At 35.9% G+C, this 18,499-nt stretch overlaps 1 protein-coding gene and 1 pseudogene across 1 annotated transcript; both read left to right on the forward strand.

The window, feature by feature from the left end:
- Positions 1–262: 262 nt before the first annotated feature.
- LOC125220082 (protein SHORT-ROOT pseudogene) lies at positions 263–1,726 on the forward strand (annotated as a pseudogene).
- Positions 1,727–13,013: 11,287 nt separating this feature from the next.
- LOC125223871 (Major facilitator superfamily protein) lies at positions 13,014–17,829 on the forward strand. Its single transcript, XM_048127183.2, is given in 13 exon segments — positions 13,014–13,303; positions 13,415–13,517; positions 13,684–13,799; positions 13,802–13,883; positions 14,265–14,364; positions 14,708–14,820; positions 15,665–15,758; positions 15,857–16,013; positions 16,162–16,308; positions 16,392–16,465; positions 16,802–16,890; positions 17,068–17,182; positions 17,472–17,829. Coding segments are annotated over 13 exon segments (1,572 nt in total). The 5' UTR covers positions 13,014–13,101; the 3' UTR covers positions 17,652–17,829.
- The last annotated feature ends 670 nt before the right edge of the window (positions 17,830–18,499 follow it).

Consider the following 18,499-nt stretch of genomic DNA (forward strand, 5'->3'; position numbering starts at 1 on the left):
AAACTCAACCAATAATTCCAAAACCAAAATGCTAATTGAAGCACCAAATACTCAATTTAATTTGGTTTCTCCCACATTATTAAATAACACCGAAAAGGGCATATATCTTTGTATATAGAAAGGATGTCAAACTACTTCAAAACCATAAAATTAATTACTTAATTAATATAGCATTAGCATGAATGCATGATGATGGAGTGATGGACCCATTCCTCTTTAAATAGTAAGTAACATATTGATATGAGAATGACCATATATAAACTATAAACTGATCATTGAATACAAATTATATAGATTCCTGCATATGCTTTTGTTTTCTCCTCTTTATCTATGCCAAATGCACCTTAGCTAAATCCATGGATGCCAATCCCAAATTCCTCAACCCTAGAGGAGACATGCAGCCGAGCACCACCACCACCTCCTCCTCGGACTCGGCCGCGGAGGGCGGCGGTGAGGCCAAGTGGGCGGCGAAGCTCCTCCGCGAGTGCGCGGCGGCGATGTCGCAAAAGGACTCCGGCAAGATGCACCACCTCCTGTGGATGCTGAACGAGCTGGCCTCCCCCTACGGCGACCCCGACCAGAAGATCGCCGCCTACTTCCTCCAAGCCCTCTTCTGCAAGGCCACCGACTCCGGCCGCCGCTGCTACAAAACCCTAGCCTCCGTGGCGGAGCGGAGCCACTCGTTTGACTCATCAAGAAAACTAATCCTGAAATTCCAAGAGGTCAGCCCGTGGACCACATTCGGCCACGTGGCGTCCAACGGCGCCACGCTGGAGGCCTTCGAGGGCGAGCCCAACCTCCACATCATCGACGTCAGCACCACCCTCTGCACCCAGTGGCCCACCCTTCTAGAAGCCCTCGCCACCCGCACCGACGACACCCCCCGCCTCCGCCTCACCGTCGTCGCCGCCACCGCCGCCGTTAAATCCGCCATGAAGGAGATCACCCCGCGGATCGAGAAATTCGCCAGGCTCATGGGCGTCCCCTTCGAGCTCTCCGTCGTCGCCGATCTCAGCAAGGACTCTCTAACAGTCCGCGAGGGAGAGGCCGTGGCGGTGAACTGCGTGGGCGCGCTGAGCCCTAATTTGATTGAGACGATGAAATGGGTAAACCCTAAGGTGGTGACGGTGGTGGAAGAAGAGGCGGATTTCTCGAGCAATAGGGACGATTTCGTGGAGTGCTTCGAGGAGTGCCTGAGGTTCCACACGGTGTATTTCGACATGCTGGAGGAGAGCTTCGCGGCGACGAGCAACGAGAAGCTGATGCTGGAGAGGGAGTGCCTGAGGAGCATAGTTAGGGTTTTGGCGTGTGATGGTGATGATAAAGTGGAGGAGCATGAGAGGGAGAGGGGGAGGCAGTGGTCGGAGAGGCTCCGGGAGGCGGGATTCTCTGCGGTGGCGCACAGCGAGGACGTGGTGGACGACGTGAGGGCGCTGCTGAAGAGATACAGGGCGGGGTGGTCGTTGGTGGCGGCGGCCGAGGATGATCAGACTGGGATTTTTTTGGCATGGAAAGAGGAACCTGTAGTATGGGCATCGGTATGGAAACCATCAAAATGAATGCTACTATATAATTATAATAGCATCACATTTCTAATTCATAGTATTATATATATACTTCTTTGCTTTTGTAATTCTATGCTTTTTGCAGTTCTTCTTGTTTGAAAGCTTTTGCACTTGTGTAACGAATCGTTTTGGGAAGATGGATATGCTTTTTCTTTGTCTAATTAACCTAGCTACCTATTGTCGCTAAACCTACCTGTGCTCAATAGTGTAGTAACCTATAGTAGTGTGATTAGATATTTATTTGCTGAAAACTATACTAAAAGTGGACTATCTTATAGTGTCTTGTGTAATTTAGTGAGTATAGTAGTAATATTTATTATTTCATGTAGTGGTTATCTTTGCGTCCTAGCTTACATGAATGCATCATCTTGGTACAAATGGATTAATGCTACTATTAATTATCACTCAACTAGTTGATATTAATTTGTAGTAGTATACTATGTGAACTACTCATTAAGAATTAACCCTAATTCATCTACACAATTAATAAAGGAGCAAACTTTAATGCTTCCACACTAATTATATATATTGAAAATGAATAGACTTCAATTGAATTTATTTGAGTGGATGGACCATATACTGGAACATCAGATCACAAAATTGAAATTGAATAAATCTCAATATCTATGATCAATGTATGTGCTAGTTATGAGAATACGAACTTCAGCACTGATTAATCCAAGTAGGCCATTGGGTGGAGGTGTGGGTGGCAAGCAAAAGTACACCAAATGAATCCCAGAGTTGTCTTTTTGTCTACTGAGATGTATGAAGAAAAATGTGATATGAAGAGCATATTAGCTTCCCTTAATTTCCACCAACATAATGTAGTGGGTAAATGCTTTTCCAGATTTCGGATAAGACCACTCTTGATTTTTAATTTTTGCACACTTTATAAATTTTTGCTTTTGTCACTTTATATTTTAGATCATATTGCAAAAGTAGGGACCCTTTCATTCATAATCTATTAGAGAAGGGGTTACTTAGATACCAACACCAAACTTGGAGCTGCTTCCCAACTGTACAACACAAATTATTAAACATTTTTTTTGTTTTTATTTTTATTTTTATTTTTTATTTTGTGATCGGACGTTCAACTTACCTGCGGATCGCTTCAATCTCTCAAATCTAACGTTTTGACATTTAATCGTGATTAAATATAGAGATTTGTTTAGGATAGTTTGTTTGAGAGGACTAGTCCATTAGGAAAGAGAGAAAAAGTATTTTGGGTTCAATAATGAATGAAAGAACAATGCCGAAATAATAAAGTTGTTTCGAAAACGTTGGTGGTGAAAGATGGAACCCCCAACATTTGTAAGTTTAACTATATATACTAGTTTCACAAATTGAAAAAACTCATTCATCAGCTCGAGCCTCGAGCGGTTGAGGTAAAGACTACCAACTGGGAGTAGACCTGCCCAAAGTTTATCGAACCGGCGGTTAATACCGAAACCATAGCTGGCGGTTACGGTTCAAAACCGAAACCGTGAGAATTTATCCGAATCGAAACCGTCAATTTTTGAACCGTGGTTCGGTTCAGGTTCAAAAAATTTTGAACCGGAACCGCGAAAACCGCCGGAAAACTGTAAAATCAAGCCGGAACCGCAAAAATCTGAAAAAAAAACCGCCGGTTCGGAACCGAAACCGACGGTTTTGGAACCGGAACCATAACCGCGAAACACCCTCACAGTTCGGTTCCGATTCAACAATTTCCAAAATTGGAATCGACAGTTTCGAACCGTAACCGCCGATTTCTAAACCGTGGGCACCTCTAATTGGGAGGTTCGAGTGCGAATCCTTCTAAGAATAATATTCATGTACAATTTATATCCTCCTAAAATTAAAATTCATGCACAACTTATACTTCCATCACACTGCACCTTCTATTTTGTTTACTTCCCATTTTTTCAACTACACAAGCTATTATTAAACTTGCACACAATTCATTTTTTTCACACTTGGCAATAAAAAAAATTCTCCTCATTTATTACTCCCCAATAAAATAGTAATAACAATATTATCTATATATTTTTCTCTATCTTTATGTTATTATTTCTTTACTAAACTTATAAAATAACACTAAAAAAATCTTGTACTAAAAACCAAATGCACACACTTCATTCTTTTTGTTTCGCACATACTTTGTAATAAAAAAATTCTCCTTATTTATTATACTTTCCATTAAAATGAAAATAACATTATCTCTATATTTTTCTCTCTATTACTTTATTATTTATGTACTTAACTTATAAACACTAAATAGAATCTTGCGTCGAAAAACAAATGTTTTACATTTAGTGGGAAAAAGGAAGTTATTGACGCTAGGCCTGTCAAAATGGATATCGGATATTGGATACCCGATATCCGAACCCGAAAAAGTTGGATAATTGGATACCCGAAATCCAATTTTTCAGATTTCGGATCGGGTATTGAGAATTTTGAATTTTCGGGTATCGGGTATACCCGAACTATCCGATTTTTTTAAAAAATTAATATATAGTGTGTATTCTAATTTGCATATACTTAACTTATTTACACACCCAAAGATGAAATACCCAACTGTGACATGTCCGCTTTATACTACTACCTCCGTCCACCAAAATTTGTCCCACTTTGACCCGACACGGGTTTTCAGAAATGTAATGAAAGTGAGTTGAAAAAATTAGTGGATTGTGGGTCCTACTTTTATATATTAGTTTTATAATAAAACGTGAGTAGGAATGAGTTAGTGGAATATGTGGTCCACTACCAAAAATGATAAAAGTGAAATGAGACAAATTTTGGGGGATGGACGGAAATGATAAAATGGGACAAATTTTGGTGGACAGATGTAGTATATACTTAATTTCTAATTACTTATATTAGTTCTAATTTTAAAGTTTAAGTAATTAAATATTAGGATTAATGGTAGTAACTGAGTTACAGATTTATAGCAGACACGACTCCCTCCTCTCTCCAGCTCTACTACTCTCTCACCTGCGCCCACTGCTGTCTGCCGGCGCTGTAACCTCTCCCAACGTTGCCGTCGTCTCTTCTCCCAGCGGCGGCCACAACGAGCTCTCATCTACTGCCCAGCTGGGGGCAGTCTCATCTCCCAGCGCCGCCGCCCTTTCTGCGCGCCCAACTTTCCTCAAAATTAAAATTGAAATCAGGACTGGATACTCGATTATTCGGGACTGGATACCCGAGTCAGGTATCCGGGTATCCATAATTAAAATCGGATCGGCTATCGGGTACTAGATTTTGGAAAATTCGGGATCGGATACCCGAAATTTTCGGATCGGATATCCGCAGATACCCGATTTGACAGGCCTAATTGACGCCATCATTTTATCATTAGTTACTCATTATTCATCTAATATTTCGTGACTTCCTACGCCACAACTACTTGCGGTGAGACAAATATAAAAAAATACTCTACAACTGATAATAGTTTATTGGACCCCTCTCCTAAGTCGAAATCATGTGTCTGCCATTGCTTATGGTGTAAGTTATGTTATGAATTTAATTACCGTAACTTAGATCTCTTTACTTTTCGTTCCTGAAAAATACTCCGAATTTTTTTTAGTCCGTCTCTAAAAAATATGAACTTTCTAATTTTGGAAATTTAACTAAGTACATAACTAATACTCCCTATGTCCCACAATAGGAGTCACATTTGGAATGGGTACGAGTTTTAAGAAATGTAAAAAATATTGAGTTGAAAAAGTTAGTGGAATATTGTCACACCTCAACCCTTATGACTTATGCACTTACTATAAATAAATTCAATATTTAAAATATAATCCACACGTCAAGTAAATAAAACACATATATTATATAATTTAAAAAACTAAAATTTATCAAGTACATATTTCATAACTTTCTGAACATTAGTGGGACCCTCTCACCACTCTTTATAATATACATTTACATGCAAAAATGATGAGGGGGAGAAGGTTGCAAAAACGCGTCAACCGCCGACCCTGATAACATGTGGAGTTCCTATGACTCACGTCAACCCAAAAGGTTCACTGATATCTTATTCATGAAATATATTAGTGGTTTATATGAGCCACAACTCAGTGCATATAAACCTTACCTTTAATTCCACATCCCAGATATCAATATATTCTTTAACCAATATACATAACAATAACCAACAAATATTAGAAACAATTTCATGTACATATGCATATGCCACTTTGTTCAGTTTATTATTCTGTGACAAATCAAGCCTGACTTCTGTCCGGGATTCCATTGTATCATGACCCGAAGGTCTCATTGCCATTGTACATATATATATGACCCGAAGGTCCTTGCCATTGTATATATGACCCGTAGGTCTCATTGCCATTGTATACATATATATGACCCGAAGGTCCATTGTCATTGTATATATGACCCGTAGGTCCATTGTCATTGTATATGACCCGTAGGTCCATTGCCATTGATATCAGACCCAGACCATGACTGTCACAGATCCTCTTTAATCCAATAATTCAAATAATTCCAAAACCATGTGCAAACATATCAATTGTACTAATCACATATTTCTATCATATAATTCATTTCACATATTCCACCATCTATATCAAATAACACATAATTATATCAGAGTCACATCATATGATCAAATTATTCACTTTATTTAACACCTAGCAAAAAAGCACATAAAACATGTAAAATTAAAAGTGTGATTTATATACACCTGGCTAAGACAAATAATCAGGTCGAGCACTTGGCCCTGTTTCTCTATCTATGGCCCTTGTTCCTATATAACACATGCACATTTAAAATAATATACCTGAATATGTATCCTGCTTAATTATCGGATGACTAATATGTACTCCCTTCGTCCATGATTAAAAGTCTCATTTCTAAATGGTGCGGGTTTTAAGAAATGTTAAGAATAGTGAGTGGAAGAAAGTTAGTGGAATAGGGATCCCCACTTGTATATATTAGTTTTAAATGATATGTAAGTGGAATGAGTTGGTGGAATGAGTTGGTGGAATGTGGGGTCTCTTTACCATTTATTGTAGTTATGAACTGGGACTCTTATTTGTGGATGGACCAAAATGGAAAAACAAGACTCTTATTTGTGGACGGAGGGAGTATGATATAATAGCAATTTAGCCCTAGCGTATGAATAACAATTGCTAACTGAGATCGAATCAAGGACATACCATATTCTGACTTATTCATTATAAACCAATAATTTTTTTCTAATATATTTAGAATATAATATAAATGCATTAAGCCATTTTTAGTCAATATTTCTCCTTAATTAATTCACCTTTATATATTAGAGAAAGATATACATGTTGCCAAAACATAGAACCTTGCTTATTCATTTTGAATACATACTATGCCATAATTTTCCAACCCAAACTTTATACAACACACGAGAGGTAAATATAAAATATGTTAGGATAGATTTCAAATAAATTCACATATACGAAGAGTACATGAATTGATTAAACTTCTTAAACTTACCTCTAAAACTCAAAAATTAAAAAAAATGTAGGAGCTCTCTCTTTCTCTACTTGGTTTAACCTCTTCCAACTCCTTTTTCTTTTATTTTTTTATTGTATATTTTCTTTTATAAAAAAATAACCGCCTTACTATGTAGCTTAGGTTACACGACCCTAATTATCAAATGATATAAAAGTTACACGTATCCATTGCCAAACTTATCTCATAAGTTATATTAGTATAAAGAATTACTTTCTTTTCGTTTTCTACTCTCACTACATATTTTTTTAAATCCCATGCACACACATGAAATTATATTGCATTAAAATAAAACTAAATGTACATATATAAATACTAAGTAGATTTATGTACTGACTATTTGTACATATATAAAACGCATGAGACATAATTAAGTTAGTCATCTAACTTCATAATTATGTTTAGTCTATATACAAATAATTTTATTTATTGCTATTAAAATAAAACAAAATAAAACAAAACAAAAATGATTATTAGGATATCCACTAAATATATATATTACGCCTTGACAATAAAACATGCAATAATTCAAAATGATACATGTTTCGGGTTAGGGATGTTACAAATATGGAGTTCACTCTTTTATATTGGTTTTATAATTGAATTTGCGGGAAGTAAGTGGGGGAAATATGAGATCTATTTACTATTATGGTAAAAGTGAAATGTGACTCTTATCGTAGGACATACTGAAATGATTAAATGTGACTCTTATTGTGGGACGAAGGGAGTAATATTGTTGACTCAATTATCTACTAACATTACTTTCATTACCTTTTCATGATCGAAGAGAGTAGTATTTTAAATATTTTATTACCTAAGGTGATTAAAAAAAGTACCTCCTCCGTCCCTAAAGAGTACTATTTCCTTTTTTGTCTGTCCCCAAAGAGTATGAACTTTCAATTTTAAAAACACTCTTCTCTCTAATAAGGTGAGACTCATTCTTCACTAATAATACTTAAAAAACTTTCTCTATCTATCTATCTCTTACTTTACTAATAATGCATTAAAACACATGTCAAACCCAAAGTTCATACTCTTTAGAGACGAAGGGAATATTAGTTATGGATATTGGAATGGAACACTAACACAAAAGTACTTTAAGATGAAAGACGAAGACGAAGATAAGAAGATTTCACTCAATAGCTAATTCTTAGGATAATCACTAGTGTAGGTAGGACCAGTCACATCCATATTGTGAATTTTATCCGTAGACGGATGGACTCTCTACTAAAGCTACTCTCATCGACTCTTCAACTCTTTTTTAAAATAAAACCCATATTCTCATGATGAAGCTACAACTCCTATAAGCATAATCGACCAGACAATCAACTTATAAAACTAAATGATGAGGCTTGTAGGAGTTGATTGTCTAGTCTTACTTTAGGAGTCTCGCATGATGAAGCTACAACTCCTATAAGCATAATTGACCGGACAATCAACTTACAAAACTAAATGATGAGGCTTGTAGGAGTTGATTGTCTATTTTCACTTTAGGAGTCTCGGTTGAAATATTTCTTAAGTGATAATAAATCTGATATTCTAATTTGTTTTTACTCACATTTTATTATAAAACTAATACTCCCTCTATACACCACAATGACGGATCCAGGAATCGAAACTCGTGGGGTCGAATATAATACAAAAATAATATTACTATAATTATTTAAAAAATATACTCCCTACGTCCGCGAATAGAAGTCCATTTTTTCCATTTTAGTCCGTCCGTGAATAGGAGTCCCGGTTCACTTTTACCATAAATATTAATAGGGTCGCACCTTTACCTAATTCATTCCACTCTATTTAAAATTAATATATACAAGTGGGACTCCTATTGCACTAACTTTTTTTCACCCATTTTTCTTAACATTACTTAAAACTCGTGCCGCCAAGGAATGAGACTCCTAATGGCGATGGAAGGAGTATACTATTATAATTTAAATATTTATTTTTAATGATATATTTAAATATTTTTTAAATAAATACTTTCATGTTTATCAATAAGTGAAAAAAAATCAATAAATATAATAAAATATAAATATAATTATCTTCCATTAATCAATGGATCTATCTTTTATTATCATACGGTAGCAACTAATTCAATAATGGGCCCATATATTTAGCCCATTTAACTAAAAAAATGATTGAATAAAATAAGCATTAAACGTATCTTCTTCTTCGTCTGAACTCTCAGCTCTTTCTCTGTGTTCATCTCTCTCATCTATTCTATTTTACTCACGAATTTTCTGTATCTCTCATTTTATTTACTGCAAAGGCTGAAGGATTGTGGTGGAAGTCCGCCGCTCGCGGTCAAGGCAGAGCTCGGTGGGGTCGAAGATGGAGTTGTGCGGGATTTCGGAGGTCCAAGAATGGGGTTTCCGATAGTGCTCGTAGGACCACGGTGGAGTCGGTCGACCCCACTCAACCCCACCTGGGTCCGTCAGTGATACACCAAAAATAGACATATTTATGTATGGCACGGTTTTTAACATGAAATTGATAAAGTAAGATAGATGGAAAAAAAGTAAGAGATGAGTAGTGTTAGTGGATTGTTCATGAGCCCACATTATTAATAATATTTAAATATTTAAAACTTTCCATATTTAGAAAGTAGTCTAATTTTAATGGACGGCCAAAATAGTAAAACTTGTCTATTTTTTGTGGACGGGTGGAGTATATAAAGTTGGGTCCCACGTTCCACACTTCCACTAGGTTTTTCACCAACTTTCCTTTACATTTTTTAAATCTCGTACCGAACTCAAATGAGACTCCTAAAGTGGGACGAATGAAGTATATAAATGTGGACCCACATTTCAATAGTTTTTTCTCACTTTTCTTCACGTTTCTTAAACTCGCGCCGAGTCAAATGTAAACAACATTTTGTGAACGGAGGAAGTACCAATTAAAATAGAAAACTTTGTACAAAGAGTAAATTTTATATCAAGATTATTGGTTCTTAAAATCATAACCTTTGATTGAATTTAGTATGTTCCACGAACTTTAGATTAGGTAGTCAAATTCACGAATTTAGATTTTATAGTAAATTTCTCACAAGTTTGATTTCAATTTGGAAAAGAAATGATGAGTTCCTAGGAAATTCATACTTGTAGGATTCCCAAAAAATTCTGGGATTTCTTCCGGTAGCAGATGATTAATCATCTGCTTCTCACGTTCCGTGAATAGCCGGGACATTGAGGAATATCCAGAAAGGCATTTCGGGAATCGGTCTGATTCTATCTCTATTCCTTCCGTTTGAAGAAAGGAAGGATCCCAAAAATCGATCTTTCTTTTAGTGGTTGAATCTCTCTTTGATTGATCAATGTGTGATATTCCGAATCCTCATTACTAATGGAATCCAAATGATCTCTGGATTGATCAGAAGATCCTTTCAGTTGGCTAGAATCTGTTACTTGAACGAAACTGGATCTTGTGGAATCATATTGAATATTTGACGATATATTCCGTACCTTTCTAAAAAACCGATCCTTGTTTACCAACCACACACTGTCTAAGCAAATCAAATTCTCTCTTGATACGTTCCTTAAAAAATTTGATTCGTGCGGATTCTTCCCCCATCTAACGAAGAGATCTTGGCGAAATTCCCACATATGAAATTGAGCACAATTTTGCAAAGAAATAGCCCACTTCTTTCGCGAGAGGAGATGGGAAACACGCTCAATATCATTTGATTGAATAGTTGACCCAGCCCTTTGTTGTTTGAAGAAACCCTCCACTTCAATTGGTATTTTTTCACGAAAAGCAAACATGAGATAAGAAATCCAGTGTTTCACTAAGATTTCGAATAGCGGTCCCGAATTCAAGTTGATTCTATTTTGCCTCTTCTCCAGAGAAAGATGATCAAATAATTCCCAATCACAGTCCTTGCGGATCGGATCATCCATATAATATACTCCCTCCGTCCCAAGATAAGTGACTTACTTCTTTTGGGCACGAGATTTAAGGAATGGTATTTAAATAAGTTAAAGTGGAGAGAGTAATGTATGAGAGAGGGAAAAGTAGAGGAGAGAAGAGAGAATAAAGTAGGTGGAGAATAAAGTAAGAGAGATGACTTTTTGCTAAAAATGGAAATAGGTCACTTATAGTGAGACATCCCAAAAAAAAATACAAATCACTTATCTTGGGACGGAGGGAGTAAAAAAAGAAACTCAATACTTAAGAACCTAACAGAAGTTCGTAAAAAATACCAACAAATTTTAGGCTAAAATTTATAACTTTAGAGACTAATATCCCTTTATAAAATATACGTACTGCTCACTCCTTTAAAAATCCTGATCTAAAAGTACTGAATATGATTTTTAATGCGTTTGAAAATTTGTTAGATTTCCGTGGAACTATGAATTTTATTGTATTAAAATCATTTAATGATTTAATAATATCCGGATAAAAATGAAAGCTTACTTATGAAGACCAACTAGGGTAGATCGGTATGGTATATCGTACCGAGAACGTCATACCGCATACCTTATCGAAAACTGCAGTATGACAAAATATCATACTGATACCATACTGAAATTTCGGTATACCGCAGTATACCGAAATTTCGGTATCGTTAATTTTTGATATCGTTACCTTACAGTCATTGTGGTATACCGTACTTTTACGACATACCGAAGTATTGTACGGTATACCATAGTACCGTTATGCAAAAAAAAAAATCTCTTGTATACACAAATATTTAAAAGTGGGATTTTCGGATAATTTTTTCTTTTTAATTCTATTTTATATTATGTAAATATATTAGATAATATACTCCCTCTTTCCCACCTCAAGTGATGAGTTTCTTTTGGACACGAGATTTAAGGAAATGATATTTATTGAGTTAAAGTGGAGTGAATAAAATATGAGAGATGAAAAAGTAGGTGAGATAAAGAGAGAATAAAGTAAGAAAGATAGAATAAAGTAAGAGATGAAAAATATTTTGTTTTTTGCTAAAAGAGGAAATCAATCACTTGTAGTGGGACAACCTAAAATGAAAAGTTGATCACTTGTGATGGGACGAGGGAGTAATAGATACTCCCTCCGTCCCAAGATATTAGACCTCTTTCTTGTGGGCACAAGAATTTAGGAGATGTTGTATAGTGGTGTAGGAGTTGGTAATAAAGTAATTTTTTACCATAAATAAAAATGACTCAAATATGTTGGGACAACCCAAAATGGTATATGAGTCTAATATCTTGGGAAGGGGGGGGGGAAGAGAGTATAATATTTCAACATGTACCGATTTCGGTATGCACCGAGGATTCGGTATAGCGATTCAACGTTATATACCATATATTTGGTATATATCACGATATATCATGGTATAGGAAAATTGATACTGTTACCGTACCGAAAGATTTCGGTATCATATCATACCGTACCGAAAATTACGGTATACCAAAAAACCAATATTTTCAGTATTTTTCTAATATGATAAGTGCGGCATTTTAGTATTTTTGTCCAGCCCTAAGACCAACAACCACCCTTCACATATTTGAGACACATCTAGAAGTTAAATAGTGAGACACAATGTGATATTGTTCTTTTAAAATTCTAAATTAAGAAAAAAAAAATAATTTGGAATTCGACAAGGAAAAAGAATCATCTTATTTGATACTTCCTTCGTCCTATTTTTAGTTCCAAATGGATCATTTTCTATTCACCACAAAATTTTATTTATTTTTGTTTTATGAATTCAATAAAAAAAATAAAATAAGAATAATGATAGAAAAGAATGGAACAACCAAAAACAAAAGAAAAAAAAAAGCGTCACTGGAGACGCGGAGTATAATTTCCTTTAGGAGATTAGTGACACAAATCAAATTACTGTTTTATTATTCTATAATAATTGAACAAAACACATAATTTAAGTACTAGGATAAACAAATGAGGCCTTGGAGATAATTCTAGCAAACCGCCATATTTAAAACATTTGTAGGAATTATATATATTTAGTTTAGATAGGTAGTAATCGGGAAACAAGTATCTATATCGTCGTGATCCCAGCAGCATCATACCCGCTCAATTCATTTCATTTCTCGTGATTCAGATGTTAGGGGCTTCTCCATTACTCCTCACCTCAAAATTTCACCCATTAATTTCCCTCTTTCCTTCCACGATTTCATCCAACACAATCAAGAACCCATTTTCTATTTCCATTTCTCGCTCATTACCCAACAACTACTTCAAAATCACTTGTGCAAAACAAGAGCAGCCTCCTGATTTGGGTCCCCACGCCAATAAAATCCCAGGTTATAGTCAGACCTTCCCATCCTTTTCCAGTTGTGGGTTTTGCTATTTATGTTTTTGTCCTGAGGATCATCTTGGGGATTGGTTATATGTGCTTTGGTGTTAATGTTCAGATGCTGAAAAAGGCGGTAAAGAGGCGGGTTTTGGGTGGTTGCCTGCATTTCCCCATGTTTTAACTGCTTCCATGTCCAATTTTCTCTTCGGTTATCATATTGGGTAAAGTGTTTTAGATCCTTTTTTATGGCATAAGACTTTAAACCACTTGACCATAGCTTACTTTGGCTTTAGAAAAAAGTGAACTTGGTAGACTTGAAATCAGCTTGAGGAATGCATATGCCTAATATGATTACCTGGATGTTGCTGTGATCTTATTGTGGTGCAGTGTAATGAATGGCCCTATTGTGTCTATAGCCAAAGAGCTCGGGTTTGAGGGAAATTCCTTTCTTGAGGGGCTTGTGGTTAGCATATTCATCAGTGGTGCATTTATTGGAAGCATAGTTGTGGCTACCTACTTGATAAGCTTGGCTGTCGCCGCACCTTCCAACTTGTTACTATTCCTCTCATTTTAGGTGCAATTGTAAGGTGAGTTTGTTCAGTTAACGTGATTTCGTATTGTTCTAATCATGAAAATTGCTCGAATCTTTCACAAATCGCTATAGGCACATGATCTTGTGTACATCTGTTTCTAGAAATGTTTTGACACTTTAAAAGTTTTAGAAAGCAAATTGTTCTTATGGATTCATGATGGGGCATTTGGACGTTTATGCTGTGAAAAAAGAAAAAAGAAAAAAAAAAAAGTAAGAAAGTAACTGCAATATGAGGTACTAATTCATTGAGCGCCTGATACTATGTAACTTATTTACATGAAAAAACCCCATAAATTAGAACACTTGAATTTTCTAATTGATGTGCAATCCGTATCATGAATCATCATGTTAATAATACTTTCAGATAACTATGCAGTGCTCAAGCACATTCCTTGGATGAAATACTCTTTGGAAGATTTCTAGTGGGCCTTGGTATTGGGGTGAACACAGTACTTGTTCCTATTTATATTTCAGAGGTAAGGTTAGCATCTAAAATTTGTTACTCCTACCTTTGGGGTAATATTATCTATTTTGATAAAAAAAAAATGTAATTTTTCATTATTCAAGCTACAATAAAATGTGCCTCCACTTTTCTCTGAAAAGGTTTTAGGCTCTTTACTGCCCCATATGAGGAGTTACCTCTTCGTCCATAATTCCATATGGAGCTTTTAGTTTTTAGCCTCAGACTAAATAATTGATTCTTGTCTCGCGAATTAAAAATATAAACTGCCTAAACGAATTTCACATTGCAGTAATCGAAGTTTAATAGCTTTAATATGGATTTCCACTTCTCCTGTTAACTTCTACATTGCTTTTTAGGTTTCCCCAACAAACTTCAGGGGTTTCTTAGGGACCTTTTCTCAGATTGGGACATGCCTTGGAATCATAGTTTCACTATTTTTAGCTATTCCTTCAGAATATGATCCCCATTGGTAAGTATACATATGTATGCAACTCTATTGGCTCTAGAAGACTAGATCCAAATGTAATGTTTTTAAGTTCTTTAAAGGTTTTCGTTCATAACTATTTGAGGAGTAACTATTGGAGGGAAAAATGCCAACAAGGTCATAATGTGACATGTTGTCCATGTTCCATTGTAATCCACATTTTGTCTACCTAATAATGATTCTTGCAATTCAATTAGGGGAAAATATGTAATTTGATGCAATGGGTTCTAATTCTATCTTGGAAGAGGGATTAGGTATAGATTTTTCAGAGGGAGTTTGAATACCCCCATCGTGAAGAGTTTACTATCCAACTCTTCTAGCTTGGCCAGGTTCGTGTGGATAGTAAAGCACCCCCTGTCAAATTTTTTTGTATGGGTTCTCACTTTAATTTTATTATACTCCCTCCGTCCACCAATAAACTTCCCATTTTGCCATTTTCATCCGTCCACCAATAAACATTCCATTCGCTTTTTACTACTTATGGCATGGATCCCACATTCCACTAACTTGATCTCACTCACATTTTATTATAAAACTAATATATAAAAGTAGGACCCACCTTCCGCTAACCTTTTCAACCAACTTTCTAATTCATTTCTTAAAACTCGTACCGGGTCAAAACTCTCCTTGTATTGGACGACGGAGGGAGTAAGAATTATGGAACTACTTTCTAAGTTTCTATTCTATATTTTGAAATGTCTGTATTCAACCATCCTCTTCTTGACTACCTCTATCTTCTTGTCTCATCTATTTCCAGTAATCATATAGAATCTACTTCATGACATTACTTCATTAATCCAGTGCTGATATTTGTACTATTAATTATTAGGTGGAGAATAATATTATACATGGCTAGTGTACCTGGGATTGCTCTGGCACTTGGCATGCAGTTTGCTGTTGACAGCCCTCGCTGGCTTTGGAAAGTATGAAATAATGTTCTCTTTGTTTATCCGAGTGATTCTGTTCAGATGCCTCTTTGATCTCATGCTCATGACTTTGTATTTCTTGACAAACTTTGTAGGCAGGGAGAGTTGATGATGCTAGAGGAGTTATACGTGACCTCTGGGGGCCGTCTAAAGTAGATCAAGCTATTGAAGAAATTCAGTCCGTAATCAGAAACGATGGTGCTGATTTAGATAGCAGTTGGTTGGATCTGTTCGAGGAGCCCCACTTTAGAGGTGGTGACAAGGTGTATTTTCATTTCTTATTTGGCAACATATGTGCTTATGTGCTTGAAGAACTTGAATGCTAAAAATATTCTGAAAAAAAATTAGCAATATCGTTTGTGGGATTAAATATTGGATATGTGCTGTGGCTGTGGTGCAGTTGCTTCCATTGGAGGTGCCCTTTTTATATTGCAGCAGCTTGCTGGCATAAATGGGGTTCTGTATTTTTCATCATTGACTTTTCAAGACGTTGGAATCACGAGCAGCGCTTTAGCAAGTTTGTTTGTTGGAATTACGAACTTTGCAGGTGTGGACTCTACCAAATGTGTTGGCTTTTCACATTAACCTTATGTGAAGCCCTCATTTTTTCTGGTATGCTCTGATTTTCAGGTGCACTATGTGCGTCGTCCTTGATGGACAAGCAAGGGAGACAAGTGCTTCTGATTGGAAGTTACCTTGGAATGGTATCTAAATAAATGTGACAAATTAGCATATTTTCAGATAGCCACCTAAGTCTATGTCTATTGCATAGAACTAGACGTGCTGCCACCGGTTCAATTACTGGCAGTTCCGCTTCGGTTACGGTTAACCATGCATGTCTACATAGAACACTACACTTGAAGATGATAACATTGCTATTTTGAAATTGGAGTTCAGTTTTTAAAAAAATTAAAAAGGCATTCAAATGTATTGTATATAAAAGTAATGTTGTATCACCTCAGCAAATTGATTTTCCAAGGGTGCTAGTTAGTTTCACAACACAAGTAGCAAACAAAATTTACATGTCTGTTTTTTCGCAGGCTGTGTCTATGTTTGTGACAGTTGGGGCCATCAGCTTTCCTTTTGACTCGGAGATCAGCAGCAACTTATCAATATTGGGCACTATCATGTATGTCCACTAACAAAATAGCACAAGATAAACAACAGATATTGCTAAGTGCCTTCCTATTTTTTCATGCATTACACCTTTGTTTCCATGTTAGCTTTGTGATTTTCTGTTGTCCTTTTCCATATTGGTGATTTTTCAACACTTTTAATTCAATGCATGTCATGTTTAATTTTGTAGGTATATATTTTCGTTTGCTGTTGGAGCCGGTCCAGTTACTGGGCTTATTATTCCAGAGCTTAGCAGCAGCAGGACACGAGGGAAAATCATGGGCTTCAGTTTCTCTGTTCACTGGGTATGTACAGAAAATCATAACACATCCAAATTAAGAATTGTTATTTCCTCAAGTTTCTCTATATTAGTCATTATAAAGAAATAGTTAAGTTGCACTATATTCTCTAGAATTGCATGGGCATCCCCTCATTCTTGTTAAAGGGATTCCAAAGATAACTAGAATCAATGAAAAATGAATTTGATAACTTGTGTGCATCCATTGAATTGAGACTCATCAATCTCTAACTAATGTTTATTACTAAAGCTATGAAAAAATATGAATATAACATTTGGGTGTGTGCTGAAATCAGGTGTTCAACTTCTTGGTGGGACTGTTTTTCCTTGAATTGGTGGAGAAGTTTGGTTTGGGTCCAGTTTACGCAGGCTTCGGTGGCGTATCGTTGGCAGCAGCTGCATTTGCTTACTATTTTACAGTTGAAACTAAAGGGCGATCTCTTGAAGAAATTGAGATGTCACTGAGGAATAAATGACAGCATAGATGATCAATCCTTGAATCTTTGTAAATCAAGTTTCAGTGTATCATACTACTCTTTTGCTTCTTCCATAATTCTGGTCAAGTGTGTGGACAGATAAGTAAATCAGTGTGTATGAAACGGATAGTATGGTGAATGAAGATTCAATAGTAGTGGTATCGTTTACTTTCTAGAACCACCAAATTTTATAATCACGGGGAATTACCATTTCACTAATGTGAATAAAATTTTGCAAACATCTACTAAGGCCCGTTTGATAAGTGAGAAGGGATAGTTAGGGGGATGCATCAATTCTTTAACACACGTTTGATAGACTAGTTTATTTTGGATCAATCCTGTTTGGAAAGGAAGATATAAATAGTTATCGACATTTTTTAGCATGGAAATCTACTTAATTCCAAAATATTCCATAAGTTTACCCTAAATACTCATCGTGGGAAAGATTCCCTCTTATATACTAGGTTCTTTTAACGAATTTTACTCTTTACATATAAAGTTGAATGACTAAAAGATGTTGGAACTTGTAGAGCTCCAGTTCAATTTGGTTGACTTCTAATAAATTACTCGTACTACATAACTTACAAAATCAGTTAATAGATCATAATTTTTTTAATATTTTTCTATTATCTCATACAATAAACTTTGGCAAAAGTTTTGGTGACTTTATACTCCGTACTTTCCATTTTCCATCGTCGTGTATCTTTACAAATTACTACATGGAGTAATATTCTAGACCACTAAATTTGTGGGATTGCCAAAAGTCAGCCAAAGATTATAAGTAATTTAGATAGCAATTTTGGATTACAAGATTAATTGCATCGCTTGTTTAAACTTCAAATATAAAA

The sequence above is a fragment of the Salvia hispanica genome, chromosome 1 (assembly GCF_029641045.1).
Source record: "Salvia hispanica isolate PSC_SH4W2 chromosome 1, Shi_PSC_v1, whole genome shotgun sequence".
NCBI lineage: Eukaryota > Viridiplantae > Streptophyta > Magnoliopsida > Lamiales > Lamiaceae > Salvia > Salvia hispanica.